The following is a 22,525-nucleotide window of genomic DNA, read 5'->3' as shown; positions in this document are numbered from 1 at the left end:
GAAACCCTAAATTTAATAGAATAAAAAAAAATGTCAGGTCCAAATTTCTGATTGTCTAGATAGACAAGAGCATAATCTCCTACTTTCACACTTTCCTACGGTTAGACATATTATCTTTAAATAGAGCAGATAACAGGAAATGAAAAAAGAAAAAGAAATGCAGTCTACAGTTAGCGCCTAAAAATTTCAGACAGATTAAAAGAGCAGACAATAGCACTAAACAGATAGAAAAGTGTCAAAGGTCTGGATTTCTGATTGTCTAGATAGACAAGAGTATACTCTCCTATTTTCACACTTTCCTGTGGTTAGAGCATACAGTCGCGCTAAACATAATAGAAAAGTGAAAGGTCTAGATTTCTGACTGTCTATATAGACAAGAGCATACTCTTCTACTTTCACATAGATTATAATAAAACAGAGCAGATAACAGAGCAAATAACAGATCAGATAACAGGAATTCAAATTCCCACAAAAACGCTCGTGCTAATCGCAGAGCTATTGTGCTGAAACTGAAACTAAAACAGAAAAAGAACAAAAACAAAAACGAAACAAAAACGAAACAAAAATAGAAAAGAAGTTGTTGCGTAGAAATACAGAATCGCTATTCTGGAACCTGCAAAAAGATTTTTTTTTCTGCAGTCGTTTTATTCTAGAACTTGCGTCTCACAACTCACAAAAACCTAAAAAAAAAATTAGTTCTTAGGAATGTGGGTCCCACCGAGCATGCCAAAATGAAGAGGGGAAAACAGATTTAAAGGTCAAATGATCAAAACATAACGAAATAAACATGCAGAATGCTAAAATATCATTAAAAGACCATTTCACCTTGCTATTTTACCTTCTCTTTCAAATTGAGCTTGATGAAGTGAAGGCACCCCTTGATAATGCTCTACTTGATGTGCTCCTTTGATTGTTGGATGTGGATGGCTCTCCAATGTTGTGCACAAATGGAATGGATTTGAAAAATGATAAGGATGAGATGATCAAGTTGCCAAGATGATTTCCTGGGCTCAAAAGGGCAGCATAAACTTACTGGATTTCAAGATGTTTTGAATGAAGGGATGGAGCCCTATTTTATAGTAAGAGGAGAGGAAAACGAATGGCTAGGATGAATTCAAGATGAAGGGCTAAGATTTACTTGTGAACTCACACAAGGTCCAAGAGAGGGTGCCTTAAAGGCATTTCGTATCTCCACACTCCACAAGATGCATTGGAGGACTTAAAAATTCTCCAAAAAAGGATATCATGGGGATTGGAGGAATAAAAAGGAATTAAAAATTCCTTGGGAGAGGGGATGCCTAGAGGAATGTGTGATTTCGAAAATCTTACATTCACCTAGGAAAAGAGCATTTAAAGCTAGTGGCTAGATGAAAAAGACAAAGAGTTGACTTGTGGCTAATCATGATGATTAACCATTAACGACTCATTAGGAGAGGGATTAGAGGAAATGTTAGGTGGGATTAATATTTGTAGGAGAATTTGACTAGGAGAGAGAATGAGTGGAGGGAATAAAAAATTAGAAGAATAAAGTTAAGTGAGTTTAGGGAGTTTCTAGAAGAATTTATTAGGTTAATGATGAATTAAGAAGATGATTTGTAGGAATCATGTAGGTTAACTAATTAATTGAAATTAATTAGCTAAGAGGAAGATTTGTGAGGATTTGATTTTTTAGAAGAATAAAGAAAGGTATTGATTTATTAAATAAATCAATCATATGCTATAGTGACAATATTAATTATATTTAATTAATATTGAGAGGAATTTGAATTAACATAATTAGTTAATTAATTATGCGAGTTAAAAATAATTAAAATAATTATTTTTAAGTGTCTACAATAGATAATGGCTAAAGAAATCATTAGAGATTAGGGTCTTGTCTAATATGACTTGAATAAGATCTCCCTCCGCCCTTTGGTTGGTCCAGGTAAAATTGGCACCTTGAAGATCTATATCATGCAAACCCTAGTTATTAATAAAGTTCAATAGGTTCATTCTACTATCTAACTAAGATGGGATTCCCAAAAACTTCTTATTGTCACGGAGAGGGGTATTGAAGTCCCCCATGACCATCCACCATTGATCCTTAAGAGGAGACCGGATGACCTATAGCTTCTTCCAAAATATGCATCTACCAAGTCTATTATTAGGGGCATAAATATTAGTCAAGAGCCAAGAGGTACCATCCCCTAAATAATGGAACCTAACAAATACTAAATTACTATCCTTCTTAACATGCACCCTAGTAACATGCCTTAGATTCCAAAAAATGGCAATGCCCTCAGAAGCACCATCTGAGCTACCTCCTAAAACTCAACCATCCTTAAAAAGCTTAATCTTCTCAACTTTATCTTTAGTCATTTTGGTTTCTTGGATAAGAACAATATCCGGTTTATGCTCTCTAACTAAATTTCTAAGAATGTCCTATTAATGTGGACTATTCAATCAATGAATATTTCATGAAACAATTTTCATTTTCTTTTTAGGGAACATACCTCAAGGATGATCATCTGAGTACCATCCACTATATTCTTGCTTGTCTCTTGATATGTGATCTGGCTTCTTGATCTTCTTCTAGGGGGAGATGGGATAAAACCCATATTAGCTTTAGTCCTATTTCTTGTCTTGACTGGAGTAGCCTAAGGGGTTGATTTCGACCCCTGTTTTCCAACTTTATTTCGTTCCGCCGCTTCATTATTCTAGATATCATCCTCTTGATTGTTCTGGGTTTTTTTCTTGTGCTTGAAAGCATCATCCTCAGCCCACTTAGCACTTATGTTAAGCAATGAAGTTGTTGGGGATAACTAAAAGGTATATTTCACCATATCCACCAACTGTTGGGATTCTGATGACGAGATCCCTCCAAGGATCAAACACCCCTAGGCATCCTCATAGTCAAATCTAGGGAAATCTCGTTTAGTGTTTTCCATAGTGCAGTTCAAATCTACTTCCTCCTTGGTCTACAGAACCACCTGTATTTCTTCATCTTCCAAGTTATCACTTCGTTTTTCATCCAGAATGGCGTTTTGCCGTTCTCTCTCATCTTTTCCTATTTGATCCTCTTTCCCACCTTCAAACCTATGGTTTTTTAGGTTTTCCAAATTATTGTTCCCCTGTTTCTCAAAAGTGTTCAAGATGATAACACTCTTGGCTTCTTCTACCATTTCTTTCCCTTCAGCAATCACTAGTTGCTTAGCAGGATTTTTGGCTCTCCATTGCATTGTCTTGTATTTCTTCTTTTTCTCTTTGACAACTTGGAGAGGGCATTTTTTAGCAGTATGCTCTGATTTTTTGCAGTGAAAACATGTAAAAGGGACACTTTCATATTCCATAGGTTGCACCCACTTCCCCAATTTGGAGTTAATTGCAATAGATAAAGGCATATCCGTTCCTTTCATAGCTCCCACACAAATCCTTTCAAAGGCGAGTCTTCTTCTAGCCGCTATGATAGGGTCCATAGATAAGAGTTCCCCAAAGGAACTAGTGATTCCTTTGAAAACATATTCAACCCAAAACTCTAGTGGAAGGCTATGTAATTTGACCCAAATAGGAGTTTGTACAAAAAAAGATTCATTTAGGTCCATCTTAGGCAACCATTTTTGTAGAGCAAGCATGGATTTTCCAATCAACCAAGCGCCATCACAAAGCACCCTCGACATATCTTCCACACATGAAAAGGACATAGACAAGACACCTTTGGACATGGTTGTGATCTCCACTTGACCTTTGAGCACCCATTTATGTTTAGCAAATGCCTTGACAACATCAATAATCGGTCTAGGTCCCAAAATGTTTCCAACTAGAGTCAGAGCCATAAGGTTAATGTTATGCTCAATCACTAGATCTGGAACTTCAATATAAAATCTACCCTTTTCCAATTCTGAGATATTACTCACTCTAGATAGCGAAGACTTTCCACTCAGTTTGACACTAAATAGAGACATCCATGATCGACCAATGTCCCTTCGAATGGGTCACTGGCTTGGGTTGTCTCCAGCACATGATTCTCCTCTCCCCCCATCGAGATCGAGAGGCTTTTCGGCACCTTGTGGGTCCCCATCCACCAGATCCTTTCCATTCAGCTCAGAGGAGTCAAGACAGTCTCGAGATTCATCCTTTTCGACTACTCCCTGGTTCGCCTGTCCATTATAGGGTTTCCCGCCTTGTCGTGAGTTCAAATTCAAAGTCACTTCTTTCTCCCACTCCTGCTCCTGCTTCATCATTCAATTTCATTGTTATTGTGTTCAATTATTTTATTTTTCAATTCTCTTTTTATGTATGATAGGCATTTTGCAGAAGATAGCTATGCTTGTGGGATTCACATTTCACAAATTCTAATGTATGGTATTAGAGCTCCAGATCTGAAGATTCTTGTTCCTTTTTTTGGAGATTATTTGCATACACCAAAAATTGTTCATCTTGGGTTAATTTGGAGCACACCATCAGTTCTAGAAGGGTCGAGAAAGTTAGAATCATCTTTTGTTTCACTAAAATCGGATACACAGTGTTAGATTTGTGAGGGTTTGAAGATTTTGTGTGTTTCCAAATCTAGAGGCTACCTACAATTTTGAGGCATTTTGAGCCCAAACGGATCTCACCATTGCATCCGTAGTGTCCAAAAACCTTCAAATCGCCTAACAAATCATCAATATCGGAGGTCAGAAATTTTTTTATGTATTTTTTATTTGCATGCTTTTCGAGGCACAAAAATCCATGTGGTCGTACCGCTTGCACATGCATTAGTACCACATCATAAAATCAGTGAGAAAAAAAGTCCCATAAAAAATTATATTCATGCATAAATTTTTTGGAAAGCCAAAAATTAGATTCATGGATAAATTAGAGATTAATTTTTTTGAAAAAAGTGTTAAAAAAAGTCAACGGAATGTATGTACTATATTTTCTGCCAAAAAAGGTACCTTATAGAAGTGTTGACGTCATCGACATGTAGACTTTTTTAGAAGATCCGCTAAATTTGGCGTTTTGTTAATTTTAGTCAAATGTCTCTATTTTTAGCCTTCTTTAAGTATTAAAATGAAGCAGTTGGTATTTTGCTCATAACTTCATGATACGGAGTTGAAATTGGGAATACAAGATATTGTTAAAAAGATGACTCCGAGAAAGATCCAAAGGTGGAGGTATTTTATTATGATTTTTTCGTTTCATGGGCTTTTTGGCCAGTTGAAGTTAGAAGTTGTTGTCTGCACTCCCGAGGGCATATCTTGTGCATCCAGACTCCATTTTTCGCAAATGAGATATTGTCGTAAAGCTGATTCAGAGCTCTATCTAGATTTCAAGTCCATTTTTGCATATTGTTTACCATATTTTTGTCTCTTCCTTCTAAAGTCAACAATTCCTTTTTTGGTCCTATTTTGCCTTCCTATGATCCAAGCTCCACCATTCTTGTTCTTAGAGTATTTTTACATTCTATTTTTTGGCTCTATTATTGTATGATTCTTGTCTCAATTTTTTACTTTTTCTAGTATCATGGAGAAAATCAACATGCCTCTTCTTCCAACTTCTAATTTTCTCAAGTGGAAGTGTCACATGGAGATCACTCTTAAGAAGTTGGGGTTGTATCGAGTCATCATGGGTACTGAACTCGAACCAAGAGGTGTTGCAGAAAAGAGGAAATGGTTCAATAGATGTGATGAGGATTTTGGCACTCTTTGTATAAGTGTTTTTGATGATCTCTTGTTTCATGTTGAGTCTTGCAATACACCGCTAGAAGTTTGGGCACAACTTGAGCTTCTATTTGGTAAGCAGGACACACTCAGGAGTTATCAGTTGGATAATGAGTTGATATGTCTTAATCCTTTTGATTTTGACATAATCCAGGACCTCTTCACAAATCTTAAGTCCTTGAGGCTTTAGCTAAAGAATTCAAGTATTGAGAAGAAAGATTACTAGTTGATCCTTTCTATTCTTGCAAAGCTTGGTCCAAACTATTTTGTCTTTGTTTCTACATTCTATGATACAAAGAATGCTATGGGCACCAAGTACATAATTCCTTCTCCTAATGATTTTTCCATTCAACTTATGCGAGAATAGTTGAAGTTTATTCAGATGGGTACATTGAAGCCTTTGAAACCTTCAACTCTTATTACTACTCCACCTCGGATGAACATGGACTAGCAAAGGAAAGAAACAAAATCCAAATACCATAGGGAAAGGAAAGGATTTGAGTTTACAGAACACCTCTTGTTCACCTTCTCCAAAGGGATAATCATCGAGGAGAGAAAGACCCATTTTTACTTATCACAAAAAGTCATGGCATGATGAGTCATATTGCCATCAGAAGAAGTTTGATGGATATGAAAAACATATTTTAGATTTGGTTGCTCTTCTTGCAAATAGTAATATTCCTACTTCTTCTTCTGACGGGTCTTCTTCTTCTCCTTCATTCTAGACAGATGGATAGTCTAATTGAAAGGGTCATGCATTATGTGCAACCACTAGTCCACCCTCTTCTTGATAGCTACTAGATTCAGGTGCTTCACACCATATGACATCCTCTCAGGATATTTTCTCATCTTTTCAGGCTTCTCCTACACCACACATCTTGGTGGGAAACAACACTATTATGACAGTATGTGGGAAGGGCTCTATCGACATTGATGACGGTACCTTCAGTGATGTAACTTGTGTACCATCTTTGTCTACTAACCTTCTCTATATTTATCAAATTGCTCACAATGGGATAGGGAAGATAGTTGAGTTCACACAAGATTTAGTGCACATCAGAGACAACGAGACTAGAGACATTATTGCCACAAGGACAGTTGATCATTCTTCCTCCTTGTACTCCTTTTCTCATTTTGGTCCACCTTCTCCATCTTTTGAGAATCACTCTCTTTTTCTAAGAGAGCATGTTGAGGTAAAGTTGGGTCACTTGAACTTATGTTTTAATCCTAAGACCAATGTTGTGACTTCTACACTGCCATCTCTTGTTTTGTTTGAATTTGTTCATCAGGATTCCTCTTCATCACCGCATGACATTGTAGCTCCATACATTGCACCCACTCTTGCTATTGCTGAGAACATACCAAAGGATGTTCATTCCCTCTTAAATGACATCATCTGCAGACATAAAAAGGACATTGCAACATATTTATAAAAGTCCTCACGCATTGAAATCTTCAATTCACAATAAAGGAAAACGGTTTTGGTGGTATCTATATTCCCACCATTTCTTGCAGATTTAAAATGATTCGCATGCTTTATGTTGTAGGGTGAACTCACAATACCAGTTCCCACTTGACCAACTTTGACACTTAGATGAACATTTTGACACTTAGGTTCCCACCTATAAATTTTAAACCATTAATAATTTGAAGAAGATTGAAACTAGTGATTTATAACATCTTGTTTGTAGATTCTAAATATATTTATTTAAAAAAAATTTGAATAAAATTTTATTGGTTTTTCCATCTCCCCCCAAAAGTAGTTTTTTACAACAAACAACTTTGTTTAAGAGTGATGTGCATCCCAAAACACATAATTTTTTTCTATAAATGATAAAAACTTAATTATATTGAATTTTGGTTTGCAACATCAATACCTAGGGCATGCAGTTGGTTTGATAATGATATGTTGAATATTTTTTATTTTATTAAGTTTTGAAGTCCGATTAATTATAATTTAGATATAGGTGTACATTTGAACACATAACTTGTTATATATATATCAAAAATCAATTTTATTTTTTGGTTAGAAAGAAGAGATCAATACCTAGTGCATAGATATTTTTCAATTTTTTTTCGAATTAGTTTACTATTTTTCCCAATGCATTGAACAAAGAAGTTCATGTTCGATCAAAAACCTACATTCAAAAGAAATAAAATAAAAATATATTACTAAAATTAAATATATTAAAAATTATACTATTTGGAAAGCTTATAATAAGGACTAAAAAAAAAAACTTCTAAATGAATTCATTTTACCCCCCAAAGGCTAATGTAAAATTGTTTTTTATCAGCATTTGATAAATGCAAAGGAGACTCCATTTCAAGTATGATTTAGAAGTAGATAGGTTATGATGCTCTGCAAAATGGACAATGTTAGACCAAAACCTGTGGTGTTATAACACATAAGAAACACAAGAAACAAAGAAGAGTTAGTGTTAATCAACCAAAAACTAGTCTAAGCAGGCATACCAAGAGAGACATTAAAAACATAATGAAGTATTTAACTATGAAAGAAAACACAACAAGGCATCTCCAAATGCCTTCCACCATGCTTGTAGCTCCTTCTCCATTGTTCCTCTCCTCTCTAAGTTCCAAATTAGTGTAGCTCTTAGCAGCTTTTTGCACTATGGATGCCTTATGGAGATTCAAGATTGAAATGTTTTAGCTATGATATGCAAATGTAAAATAAACTAATTAGATATGCTATGAAATGAGCTAAGATTTATTTTAGTCCAAAATGACAATATATGTTATTTATGCTAAATGCTCTTTCTCTAAAATTCACTATAATGTAAATGCATACAAGTTTTCAGGATCTGGATTATGAAGAAATGAGCTCTATTTATAGGTAAAATGGAGCAATGGATGGTTGAGATTGAGTAATCTCAACAAGGGTCGGGATTGAATGGTATTCAATCCATGTGAGGACTTTCAACCCAATCCCAGGATGACAAGTGTCAACATGAGAGGGGTTGAGAGGAGAGGGAAGAAGCATTAGATGCTTGACATGACCTGAGAGTTAACTTGGGAGTTAAGGTTAAGGTTGGGTTGAGTGAATAAATTCATTATTCAAAGAATAATACTTTTATCCAATGGATAAACTCTTGTGCAAGAGTTAGTGAGGATAACCATGGTCAAAGCAAGAAATGTTTGAGAGACATGGGTCACATGAGGGTTGAGTTAGGGGTCGAGGTCCCTAACCATGGGTGCAAGTGGATTTAACCATTTATGATCGTGTAAGAGCCATAAGTGGTTTGGAAGACTTTAGAGGTTAAATTGTTGAACACACAAAGCATTTAATGTTTTTCAAAGACTTTGAAGCCTTTGAGAAGTGACTCCAAGTTGCTTTAGGAATGTGACAATATTTAGGGGATGGATTAGGCTAATTAGGAAGGGGTTAGAAGAATTTAGAAGGGGATTAGGATTGCAAGTGGGTTTGATGGGTGAGGTTAAATAGAATTTTTATTAAAATAAAATTCATTTATTTCAACAAATAGGTGCAAGTTGCATTTTTAGGAGAATTTAAAAGAGGATTAAATGAAATAAATAGAATTTATTCATTTAATTGATTGTGAATTTGGTTTAATGAATTAATTAAAATAAATTGAATAATTTATTTAATTAATAGGAGAATGTTTGAAGATGAATTAATTAAATGTTAATTTAATTAACTGATGGCTAGTGGGTTTTTAATCAAATAAATAGCAAATATTCATTTAATTAAACTGGACAGATTTATGTGACTACATTTGCCCCTCTTTGAGACGATGCAGTTTATCGCGTTGTTTCAAAGAGAGAAAAATAGGTGTGAAGAAATATTCCCCATAATTATGGGTGGTATGCCACCTCGAGAGATGGGCCGAAAAATTTCAAAAAATCGGGCGATCTCTCGAAAAAGAATGAAAATTGGTAGGGTGGTAGAAGAGAAGATTTTAGCAATACTTGTGAAAAATAGAAGAAATCAGAGATAAAATGGAGAAATGGGAGGCTCTAGAAGTTCACGAGGACCACGACGGTGAATAGGGGAAAATTAGGATTACGATGAAGGGTATATATGGGGAGATAGGGGTGAAAACAGACTCATTTGTATTCGCCTCCATAGTAAAATTTGAGCTCCGATAGTGACCTTTTGAAAGAGAAAGCAACAATCAAGATGCTGGTTCCCATAGCAGATCATCAGCTAGAGTGAGTGCATTGATTCCAATGGCCAGACGACTACGAACCAGTAGTATGTGAATTTGAATTTTTGAATTTCATGCATTTTTTATAGGTTTTTTAGCTTGTCCAAGTTGAATCAACACAATAGCGCTAAAACAGTGTTTTGGCACTATTGTCAACTAAATTAGCGTTATTGTGCTGCTATAGTGCTATTGCATAGTGGTTTTAGCACTTTTGTCAAGGGTAGCACTATGGTATAGTTGTTTTAGCGCTATTGGGTGTTTAGCGCTATTGAGTAGTTGATTGAGCGTTGTTGTTAGATAGCACTATTGTATATTTGATATAGTGCTATTGTTGGTTTAGCGCTATTGGGTAGTTGTTGTAGCATGTTTGTCAGTATTGTAGCACTATTGTTTGTAGAATAGCGCTCTTGTTAGGAAAATAGATGCCCCAGTGTTTGTGAACAAGAATCTCCTGACGCCAATGATGGATGGATGGTGATGTGAGTTGAGAGTTGTTTTGAACCATATCAGTCCTGATGAGATTTAGGCCATTAGGATAAATGTCAGTTGATAGTCTAGGTGTGCCATGATTGCTTACCTGTTGAGACCTCAAGATACTTGATCAAAGTATCTGTTGATAGTCTAGGTTTAAACTTAAGAAAGTTTGAAATAAAACAACTGATGATGATGGTTGATGCATGTGTGTAGGGGGATCTTCACATCTTATAGATGTGCGAGAGGCATCCCACCACACAGGTGTTGCGCGATTGATTGATAGAGGTCGAGGTGGATTTCATTGCAGTGACAGGCTTGTATGATGTTATGTATATGCTCATGATTCAAACGAATTGCGGATTGATCACAGCATTGGCAACGCGATGGCATAGTGAGACATGCACATTTCACTTGGCACAGGGGGAGATGACAATTACACTGGAGGATGTATGGTACATCCTACACATTCCCATTCATGGAGAGCTGGTGACGTATGACCAAGCTTGGGGGACAGCAGCAGTGCATAGATTCTTTGATGAGGATGTCTTCATTGATGATGGGTCAATAGCCTAGGAGGATATAGCAGCCCTGTATGAGCCATTGCCATCAGTACTATCAGGGATTGTTGGGGGACTGTTATGTCCAAATCGACGATCACATGGACTTGTCATTGGTTGGGGTCAGGTGATCAAGCAGATGATGATAGAGGGGACCAGGTTTGCATGGGGACCATGCGTGCTATCGCACTTATATCCAGATTTACATGAGGTAGCATACCGAGGGGTGGGCTCATTGGGAGTGGGGATCACTTTGCTTCATATTTGGGTGTGGGAGAACTTACCTATTACTCAACCAGTTAGTCTAAGATTCCAAGCAATGGACCAGCCATATGTATACATGTATGGAGGTATGATGAGTCAGCCCCACCTGGGGAAGTTAGAGTGGTGGCAGCGGGTACTAGGCGATTTGGATACAGTGATCTGGAGACCATACATTGAGTTGGAGCCATAGGAGGATGATGCAAAGCCATTGTCGTATGTGTTTATGACATGATACCTCATTGGTAGGATGACCTACAATGTGGAGAGACAACTTTCGAGTAGAGTTTTGAGATAGTTTGTGTGGCGGCAGGGATTTCCTAGTGGATCGGGAGAGTATGCAAGGGTAGTCCGAGAGAGGTTCCTATGGGAACCAATGTTACCTTGTGATTCGGCTTTAGCAGAGTTCTGCATGCTACAGGACAGACCATGGCATATGAGGTTGGGGGTGGTAGATGCTGGGGTGTTAGATGAGTACACTCAGTATATTATAGCACATTTGATTCCTCAGATATCAGATCCAACAAAGCCTATTCCATCCTTTGAGGAGGAGAGGAGACAGGGACGAAGGAGGAGAGGAGGTCACATAGGTGTACGAGGGAGAGGAGATGGTGGTGGTAGGGATGGAGGAGGGGGTGATGGAGGAGGAGGAGGAAGGAGTGGGGGTTTTGGAGGAGGTGGTGGATTCGGAGATGGAGGTGGGGCGGTGGAAGTTTACAAAGGAGAGAGAGAGGTGGGCAGCCTTTACAGTTATCTTAGGGACCTTTGATGTAGGGAGGCATGAGATTAGGTGGCAAGGATGCAGGTGAGGGAGAGTCACCTATGGATATAGGGGAGGGAGTGATAGGGGGTGGAGATATGTGGGATCATATGATATTATTTTTGCAAACTCAACTAGAGGATATGGAGGTAGAGGTGGTTGCTAGAGATGTGTAGTTGTTTGCACGAGAGTCAAAGATGACTGTAGTGTTGTGGGAGAGAGATTAGGCCATGGAGAGATTTGCAGAGGTGCAGGAGTGAGTACGGGTGGGAGCAAGAGTAGGAGCACAGGGTCCTACTAGGGATGCAGTTAGGGAGATGCGGCGAGCAAAGGCTGAGATAGATTATTAGCGGGGGTTATATGAGCAGGTGGTGCTAGCTAGTTAGCGAGCACTTAGCTATTCCCAGATTGCGGTGAACGAGATCAGATCAATCGCAAAGGATGAAGAGCAGTGGTGGTGTGATGGGTCCTCCACGGAGAGATAGATCAGGTGGTGCAGGGGATAGTGGGGAAGCAGGTGGTGATGATGGTGTGGGTGGTGATAGTGGTGCAGTATCCGGTTAGAGTGGTATCTGAGAGGGCATTTTGTATGCTTTTACATTGTCATTTTGGACTATGTCTTGGATGGCTCTTGGTAGCCAATATTTTGGACTTCATTGTACTCTGATACAATAATGTTTTTGTCGATATGATATGATATATGAGGAGATCCCATATTTTGTGATGATATGCATTTTGATGATATGTATGTATGTTATGCAGGATGTTGATCTTATGATGTATGCTTAGATGGATACTTGTACTTGCTATATGGATGTGTTGATGAGATGATTTATTTATATGATGTCTAGATTTATGATTTATTCCTACATGATGTCTACATGCATGTTTTATGAATGGGATGCTAACATGTGGATGCCGGTTTATATATATGCCTGATGTGTTGGTGAAATGCTTTATGTATGTAATGCCATGATGATGATGTATGCATGATGAAATGATGCTAATGATGATAAAGATAGTATCTTGTACTTTATGTCAATGCGATGATGAGATAATGATATGCAATGAGGTTATGATGTAATGTGTTGAATGAATGATTTATTTATGTAAAGGCATCTAGATGGGTTTTTAGATTAATGTAGATGTAAAAATGTATAAACCAAATATTTGAAACAAATGATTTTGTGTGTTTATGAGCCAAATGTTAATAACATATAGCTCAGTGAAAATGGTAATGTAATGGTAATGTAACTCATGGTTAATGAATAACTGCAACTTAATGCAATTAAAAAGGAGAATGAATGCATTTTAATGAATCCTAAATGAAATGAAATGAATGAGTATAAGAATATACTAGATGTATAGATGAATGAACTTAACTAATGGATGGATATATAAATGCATGCAACTATGGGAATCTAAACAAATGTATGGTAAACAAGTTTTTAATGATGGTAAATGAGAAGGATAAATGATACTAAATGAATGCATAGTAATGGCTAATAATGGTAGTAAATGAAATGATGAGAAAACATAAATGAATCTATATGTTGTGATTGTGCAACGATAGAATGATAATGAACTTTAGGTATGTAAATGCAACTAAACGATTTTAAATGCACTTGAATGAATATGGAAGAATGAGGTTAACAAAACCTATATGCAAGTACATGATAATGGACTATGTTTATGCAAATGTAACTAAATGTAATGAAATGATGATGTGATTATGATAGATGAATGCAAGGTTGTTTAGACTTTGCATGATGCACTGATGATGTATCAGAGAACTCTGTCGTGATTGTATCCAAGACCAATTCATTTGGCACATAACTTCTCATATTAAATTTGTTCACACTTGCATACAAAACCATGCATATGAATAATGAATGATTAAATGGATGGGTGATATGCAACAATAATGCAATATAAATAGATGAGATGGAATGATAATCCATAGTGCTTTTATTTTCATCATTCAGCATGGTAATATCAAACTTGGATGAGGTAGTAGGAACCAAGGATGGAGCATTGTACCTGCAAACAAACAGCATAAAATAAATTGAATAAAGAATATGGACCCTCCATAATGGTTCATGCTCATATGGTCGAGGTATACACTGTAGTCAGCAAGTTGTAGTGATCCATGACTATATTTTGCATGAGATCATGTAGCTTAGTGAACTTCCCACGTAGACACCATTAGTACATGCCCCAGAACTTCATTGGAATAATTTGTAGAAAATAAACAAACAAAACGATACTTAGGAACCATCCCATCCACTCTAATCACTTGTGGATATCCTGAAGTAGCGTAGGAATCTAATATAAATGAATAAATAACCTACAAACCAACCAAGTATTTGATGCTACTCAAACAGAATGTCCTTGTCAAAGAAAATGTCATCTTGTCTTTGTTCTGGTAAGGAAGGATGCATCCCTGTGAAGACAGTTTGCATGTCGATGTTGATTGTTTGGTTTATGTGATAAGTGGTCATTGTTTGAGTATGTCACAATGTTTTTTTGGTATCTAATTGGATGCGTATGTACAAGGTGTTGCCATGTTTTTGATTGATTTTTGATGTTTTAACATGTTTTTTGGATTTTGTGAGTGCTTGTTTTGAATGTTTTTGGTATTTTGTGAGACAATTTTGAATGTTTTTGGTTTTTGTGAGACAGTTTTCCAAATGAAGAACCCAATGAATCATAAGTAATGCAGAATCCACTTCCATCAATAGGTTAAGGGCATTGCCCCCAATTAGATGTTGCTATGAAAAAGTGGGATGCAAGACGCATGAAGTACTACCCTTGATTGTAGATCAATAACAAGCCATGGTTTTGACTGATGGATGAGTGGATGTAGTGAATGTGATCGCCACAAGTCTGAAAGAAAATGGAGCCATAGCCTTTACGAGTGCCGCCTGTTTGCCAAGTTTTCACCATCATACTTACCCAAGGTGCCACCGGAGTGGTTGTTCACCGTTTGGATGCATGATTTTTCTTTACTATTTTGATTTTTTTATATTTTCTTCAAGACATTTATTTGAATGTTTTTGGTGTCTTTCCAGTATGTATGGGAGCCTAATGCTTTGTACAACTTAGGTATAAAACCATTTGAGGTGCATTTTGTTGATTGGATTTGCTAGTGGTTCTCCTTCTGAAGTAGCCAACTAATATGCCCCGGACCCAAATACAACAGTGATAACATATGGACCCAGCCAGTTTGATTCAAACTTTCCTTGATGTTCTCTATTTGGCTGGTTATGAGGATTCTCTCTTAGAACAAGATCACCTACCTCAAATGTGCAAGGTCTAACTCGATGATTATAGCTTCTGCTCATGCGTTGTTGATAGGCTTTGAGGTGATTGTACGCAGCTTGTCGTTTCTCATCAAGTAGTTCCAAGTCTTGGAGACGTGAGACTCGGTATGCTTCATCATCTATCAGATTATGCAAGGAAACCCGTAGAGATGGTATCTTGACCTCAATAGGAAGGATGGCCTCTACTCCATAGATCAGTGAGTAGGGAGTTGCGCCTGTAGGCGTTCGAATGCTAGTTCGATATGCCATAGTGTTGGATTCAATTGAACATGCCAATCATGGTTGGAATCATTGATTGTCTTCTTAAGGATTCTCAATATGTTTTTGTTTGATGCTTCGGCTTGACCATTGCCTTATGGGTAGTAAGGAGTGGAAAAGCGGTGTTGGATATGAAACTTCTCACAGAGCTCATGGACATCCTAATTTTTAAAAGGAAGACCATTATCTATGATGATGGCCATGTGTACACCATACCGACAGATGATGTAATTAAGGATGAATGAGCCGATCTACTTGTCGGTGACCTGGGTAAGTGGAACAGCTTTGATCCACTTTGTGAAGTATTCGATGGCAGTAATGATAAACTTATGGCCGTTGGATGAAGATGGATGGATTTTACCCACAAGGTCAAGTCTCCATTGATAAAAAGGTCATGGTGTTGTGATGGGTTGCAATTCCTATGCTGGTGCATGTATCAGGTCTCCATGAACTTGGCATTTCTTGCATTTTTTGATAAAATAATAGGAGTCTTTTTCCATGGACGACCAATAGTATCCAGCATGTATGATCTTCTTTGCTAGGGATGGGCCGCTTGCGTGAGCTCCACAAATTCCTTCATGTACCTCTTACAAGGCTTTTGCTATCTCATCCTGTTCCAGACATCGAAGGAGAGTATCATCAAGACTGCGTTGGTATAGGGTTTCAGCAATAATGGTATATCAAGCGGTTGGGCGAATGAAGGTTTTACGTTGGTTATTCAATTGGTTAGGAGGAAGGGTGTGATCATGTAGATAGGTATAGAACTCACCATACCATGGGGATTCAGAACCGACAAGGTGACATATCATCTCAGATTCAGAGATATCATAAGCGAGAATCCAAAGTTGTGTTATCACTATTTAAAAATTGGGTATTCTTGTCCCATATTTGGCTAGAAGTCTACAAAAATGTGTTTAGCTTGGCCTTGTTACCTCTGCATTTCTTGGGTCAAATGAGGGTTTAAGGTTTTTGAAATTCTAACCCTTCCTATGTTTTAAAAACCATTATGTTCTATTTCTGCATTACTTTTGCCACTTAAAGAAGGGTCGGTTTATTGTTAAAAGTGTTCCCCCATAGGTTTTTCCCTAGGCAGTCTTTCAAATATTTTCAAAATTTATGCCTTTGCCTATGTCTTGTTCTAATGTTTGTCGGGCTCCTTAATAAATGCACAACTCATTGCTAATCCTAAGGTTGTCATTGTTTCACTAGGCAGAGATGCTAGCAGGTTAATGTTTGCGAAATGGCGAAAAGGATAGGTGGGCCTGGCCAGAGGATTGACCGTCAGATTAAAGGAATGCATCTTGTTTTAAATCCAAAGGCTCGCGTTGATTCACTAGCCCAAAGTGCACGTGATTTACCCTTTGCGAAGTAGCGAAAGACTTGATGGGTCCCAGAGGCACGTAAGGTAATTGGTTAAAGGATGATCAGCTCAGAAAAGATCAACAGTTCACGTTGATTCATGGCCTAAAGATACTTGTTGTTTACCTTTCATGAAGTTGCAAAAAGGTGGAGGGCTTGGCAGAGGTGGTCATGGCAAAGGTAACCGATGAGCAAGTTGTCGAGATCCAACGATTGTCGCTGCTTTGCGAAGATAAGTGGCCTAAGGTTTAAGCTCTATGAAATAGCGAAAGGGTCGGTGGGCCCAAGGGATAGGCAAGTCGTAAGTTTTAAAGGCCGATTAAGTAGTTTTTAATCAGACGATTGTCATGGATTCGTAGCCTCAAGTCAAGCGGAGGTTAGTGTTCACGAAATAGTGAAATGATGTGGAAATCACATGACGGCTAACATGGCAGGACAGATGGGTTGTTCCATGAAAAGAATTAGTGACTTGTCAGATACACGTGGCTCTGAAGGGTAGTTGAGGGCCCGCCTTGGTTCAACCGGCAGTTATGTTGAGAATGGTGAAGTAAAACACATGGTGGCTTCAGAATAGAACCCGGTGGAACTTCCTGAGCAAATAGATGACTGCCACATGGCATTTGTTAACCAGTGATGCAATAAAGCAAGTAGTCTCTGAGTTAAAGGGCCCACTTGGAAGGTCTAAAGCATGTTAAATGGTGTTCATCTCGTGGTTGATCCAATGATTGTCATTATTTCACAGCCGGAAGATGCCTGCAGTTTAATCTTTGCGAAATGGAAAAAACGGTTAGCCGTCATGGTTAAGCGTGATTAGTTAAGAAGACTGGCGATTATTGTAGGAAGTAAAGACCGAGCAAGTAAATGATGATCTAATGGCCGGCGTTGTTTTGTGGGGTAAAAGTACGCATGGTTTAGTGTTCGCGAAATGGAAAAAAGAAGGTAGGGCCCATCACTAACACAGAAAGACCAGAAGGAGTAAAAGCAGTGTAGGTTCCTGAGATCCAATGATAGTTGTTTCTTCACAAAAGAAAAGTGCGGGGGTTTTAAGCTCTACAAAATAGCAAAACGACTAAAACAGAGAAAAACTCAGAGAACTTGTGGTCCGTTGGAGCCTATATTTTGAATTGAATTTTTACGAATTCAATTCTGAGGTGATGGCCGAAGCATGCGGGATTAATTTCTCAATTCAATGCCAACTTGCCATATTAAGGTCCACATAAATTGAATATTGGTACCATTTCAACAAGTTTGTTGTAGAGAAGCTGATGCAAAGCAAGTTTCTTCAGGCGAATAACCAAGTTTTTTCTGTGTTTTCCTTGCTAATTGCAGTCTGAGAATCGGTGTTTCTCTGTGAATTATTTCATTAGAGTTTTTTGCAAATTCCAATTGATATTGTTGCATTAACGGGATGGCACCAAGAAGGGAGTTAACACGAAAAGTAAATTACCAGGATAGGAATATTTGTGATGATTTTCTAGAACAGCTAACTATGTCTACCAATGCTAGGGCCAAGGCTAAAGAATTGGTACCAAAGAACCCTCGTTTAAGAATCAGGGATGGCCTATATGACAAAGGCAATTGGTTAAGGGATCCACAAATAGGGATGTCAGGTTTAGGATTGTTCAAAGTAGGTTTTGGTCAGAGACATTCCCTTGCCCCTTTAAATAGAATATGGGAATTGGATGTGGGGAAGCTTATAGTTCTTGGTGTATTCATGGATGTAGATTTGTTGACTTTGATTGCACAAAATTATGACCCTATAGCTAGATGTATTAGGAATGTGAAAGGATCAACCCTGATTGAAATTAAAGATGATGAATTCATAAATTTGTTTAAGCTCAGTGAAGCTTCAAATTTGTTAGAGCCTATTGATTTTGAATCACTGGCCCAAGTTTATGATGCACAAAGGGATCACCTTAGGAGTGGCCCATTGAATTGTTAAAATAGGAGGGTTAATAGTTGTAGGCCCTAGTACAATGGAACCCTTCTCCCTAAATTTGTTTACTCTAAGAGCTAAGGGTATGTATTGGGCACTTTGTCAGATTTTTGGAGAAGATGCTGAGAAAAACATGCCAACCCATTACATGCTGATGATTGCACAGATTCTAAACACCTCTCTGGCAATAACATTTGATTTTGCACCATACCTCACTGATGCAATTCATGTAGGGCTAGTAGGGATAAAAAATGGTGAGGTGGATAGACCGTTTGGATGGTATTCTCTTTTAATGCACATGTTTTTGTTCAAGGGTGTTGATTATTTTGCAAAAGAGATGGATTTGGTTAAGGTGAAAGATAAGGAACAGATGCTTGTTCAACTTTGGAGTACTGTTTTATCCTAGGACAGAGAGGATACTGCCTATCTAAAGTTTGATAGATGCTTTGCATCTAAGATTAGGATTCTTTTGTGCATAGAAAACCCTAGGATTCCTAAGGCTCTCTTGGAATTCCTCAAGCCCAAGGAGTTTGCAAAAGGTATTAAGATTGTTCATAATTGGAGAGATATGTATTTATACCCTGTTTCTACAGTTTTCAGAGTATATGGTTTCAGAGGCACTCCATATTTATTGCCCTATCAAGTCCCACTGAAGATAGGAATTACTGAAGTCTTAAGGCAAATTGAAGGTGTACAAGAGGCAAAGCTAACAAGTAGGGGTAAAGGGACCATTTTCCCAACTATTACCATGGCACATCATTTTATGATCAATAAAGGTGGTTGGACGTATTTTGAAGAATTCCTTAAACCATATAGATTGTCAACTGTCATTTCAAGATGTGCAAACCCTGAAGACTTTTTCAATAGCATGTTCAGGAAGCGAGCAGTTTGTAAAGGTAGGCCTCACCAATTTTAGTTCCCTGAAGATCTAATTAGGAATGAATTCAATTTGGATGAGCAAGAATTGAGGAAATAAAAGTGGGTTGCATATAAAAGGGCTCTTGACTTCATTCATCAATTTGATAGTAGTTATGACCCTCTTTCTAGTTTCAATCCCTTTGAGGAGAAAATCAAATTCTTGATTCTTTATTTTGAAGACCTCATGCAAACTTTGAAAGAAAAGAGGGAGGCTATAATGAGAAATGATCCTGATAGGGTTAAATTAGTTCTAGGTAATCCTGCCTTTGCTAAGGCTATCCCACCTGATGATTATTTAATGCACAAGAAATCAAGATACGATGTGATGATGCCAGTAACAGGTGAGCCTTCCACTTCAAGAGGGAAAAGAGCAATTGAGGATGTCATTGACATCCAAGACTCCCCTAAAAGGCAAAGAGTGGGGAAGGAAGTGCAAATAAAGGAGCCTCTGTATTCTCTATCTCAGTCCCCTATCCACATAGGAGATGAGCAGGCAGTGGCCAAACAGCTGTTACAGTTAGGGAGTCTCAAGGAGATTGCCTACACATATGAGGAGACACAGGAGTGGATGCTAGAAGAGCTAGCTAGTGCTGAAATGAACTTGACTGATGGTGAGCTCAAAGGTAAAGAGTTAGACCTTAATATCAAGCAAGCTAGGATTTCCTGGCTGATAGTAACTTTGTTACAATAGGGGCCTTCATGCAGTTTGTATGGAAGCAAAACATGTAACAATTCAAAGCCAAATGTGAACAAAGGAAGAGTGAGCAACCTCATAGAGTTGTAACTCAGGTAGAGGAAGAGGTGAAGCAAGAAATGATTGAAGAGTTCAAGACCATTACCCCTAAAAAGGGAAGAGAGATAGTATCAAAAGCTGGTGTTTTAATCCTCCCTGAGTGGGATATAGCTGATGCTCTGGTACTTGAAGCAGTCAGAAAGGAAACTAAACCCGTGGAAGGAGTGACCTTCAGTAGAGATAATGTTGCTTTAGTCATGTGGTCACTAAAGAAGGATGAAAATAATAGAAGGAAAGATGTATCAGATTCTAGTCTCCTAGGAGGCATGATTGTAAAAAGAGTCCAAGATATAGGAGTGTTGGAAGTTGCAAGCATAGTCTTGCAAACTACAAAGTTTAGTGTAGCAGTGGCAGAAAAAGAGGCAAAAGAAAAGGCTAATCTCCAATTGAAATTGAAAACAATCTTAAAGGCTTACAATGAGGCCAAAGAGGGAGTAGCCAATAGAGACAATATTAGTGCTAGACTTCGGAGTCAGTTGGCAGGTCAACACCATCTAGGTGAATCCTCTACTCTTATGATAGCCTCTTCTCCAGCAAGTCCTCCACCTACGAGCCCTATCATAGAATATCCCCCTTCTCCTATGCTTTTTGGTTTCCAGTCAGTTGAAACTGTTCAACATGAGTTGGAAAAGTTGAAACAGGCTCAAGCCCTGTTTGCAAGCAAATATGAGGAAAAGGTAAAAGCCACAATTTTGAAGTTTGTTGATTCAGTTAGGCCCTATGTTGATCACATTTCTATGAGGAGAATTCTGAATATTTTGACTAAATTAAGAGAGGATGAAACCAACTTGGAACCAATTCTTAATAAGTGGATGCCTAGAGGTAAGGAGTTAGAGCTCGTGTGTTCATCCCATGTAGAGGCAAATGACAATCTCGGGTCCACTAATGAATTCATAAAAGAAATGAATATACTATCAGAGGAAAGGGCAGGTGTAAAAAGAAAAGCCCAACTATATAGAAAGGAATATTTTGATCACAAGTATGAGATGTTTCCAGGAGGTTTTATTGGTCCAACTTAGTTAAAAGAGGGGAAAGCATGGCTAGAATAGCTGGATCACAACTTGTCCAAAAGGGTAAATGAAATCATTAATACTGATGACACATCCTTATTTGTCAAGACAATTGAGGAGATTTTAAAAGGTAAAATCACATTATGGTTTCATAGAAACAGAGATTGGGTAGTTGAGAGTCACTTGGAAAAGGCTAGAACGAATGAAGAATAAGATTGTTAGCTTTTCTTGGCCGAATGATGATGTGTTCTAGGAATGGAAGGATAAATATGCCGGACAAAAAGAAGAAGTTCCCAAATAGCTAGAAGATGTTGTAGTGGGACAACAAGTTGAAGAGGTCATTGATACCGAAAAGGACTTGTAACTGTTTCTTGGAGAACATTGTTGTTTGCAACAAACTTTTCTTAGGTTTGTCTGAAGCTTGTATGCAACAAACTTTTCTTAGATTTGTCTGAATCTTGTATGCATCCATGATATTATAAATGGATACTAGGACTATTAGAAAAAATCATCACAAGAATTTTGTAAAGAACCTCTGGCAAAATATATTTAGGACCTTTTTTTTGGTTTTAAGGAGATTGCTCTGAGTTATGTAATATTTTCAGGAATGAATATGAATATACAGATCAAATTTTTAGGCATAAAATTCCTTTGTCTTCTAGTGTGCATTCTTTAGTTTGCTGGTTTCATTTGGATAATCTAGGGTTGTTCGAATGAGCATGGATTGTAAGGCAATCTTATAGATGTTATTTATGGCTTTTCTCTTTAGGAGAGGGATTAAATGTGCATGAAATACTTCTGTTAGCAAGTCTATTGTTTGTTGCTATGAATCTGATGAATTGTTTTAGTTAAATCGAAGAGGACCTATGTATATGTTAGGCATGTATGGGTTCATAAAAGCCGAAATGATGAGATGTATGAGAGTGTTCAATTTTGAGAATTATTGTTTGATTTAGGTGACCCTGTGGCCCGGATAAGGCACTGCTTTCAGATTGTAGGATTTCTTTCTAT

The 22,525-nt window shown here is 37.7% G+C and overlaps 1 protein-coding gene across 1 annotated transcript; it reads right to left on the bottom strand.

Annotated features, from left to right (window-relative positions):
• Window positions 1-2,957: 2,957 nt before the first annotated feature.
• LOC131857381 (uncharacterized) lies at window positions 2,958-3,941 on the bottom strand. Its single transcript, XM_059209868.1, has one exon. It carries the CDS (start codon window positions 3,939-3,941, stop codon window positions 2,958-2,960), a length of 984 nt encoding a protein of 327 aa, XP_059065851.1.
• Between the last annotated feature and the right edge of the window lie 18,584 nt (window positions 3,942-22,525).

Source organism: Cryptomeria japonica, chromosome 1 (assembly GCF_030272615.1).
Source record: "Cryptomeria japonica chromosome 1, Sugi_1.0, whole genome shotgun sequence".
NCBI classification, from domain to species: domain Eukaryota; kingdom Viridiplantae; phylum Streptophyta; class Pinopsida; order Cupressales; family Cupressaceae; genus Cryptomeria; species Cryptomeria japonica.
This window is presented reverse-complemented; position numbering and strand designations above follow the sequence as displayed.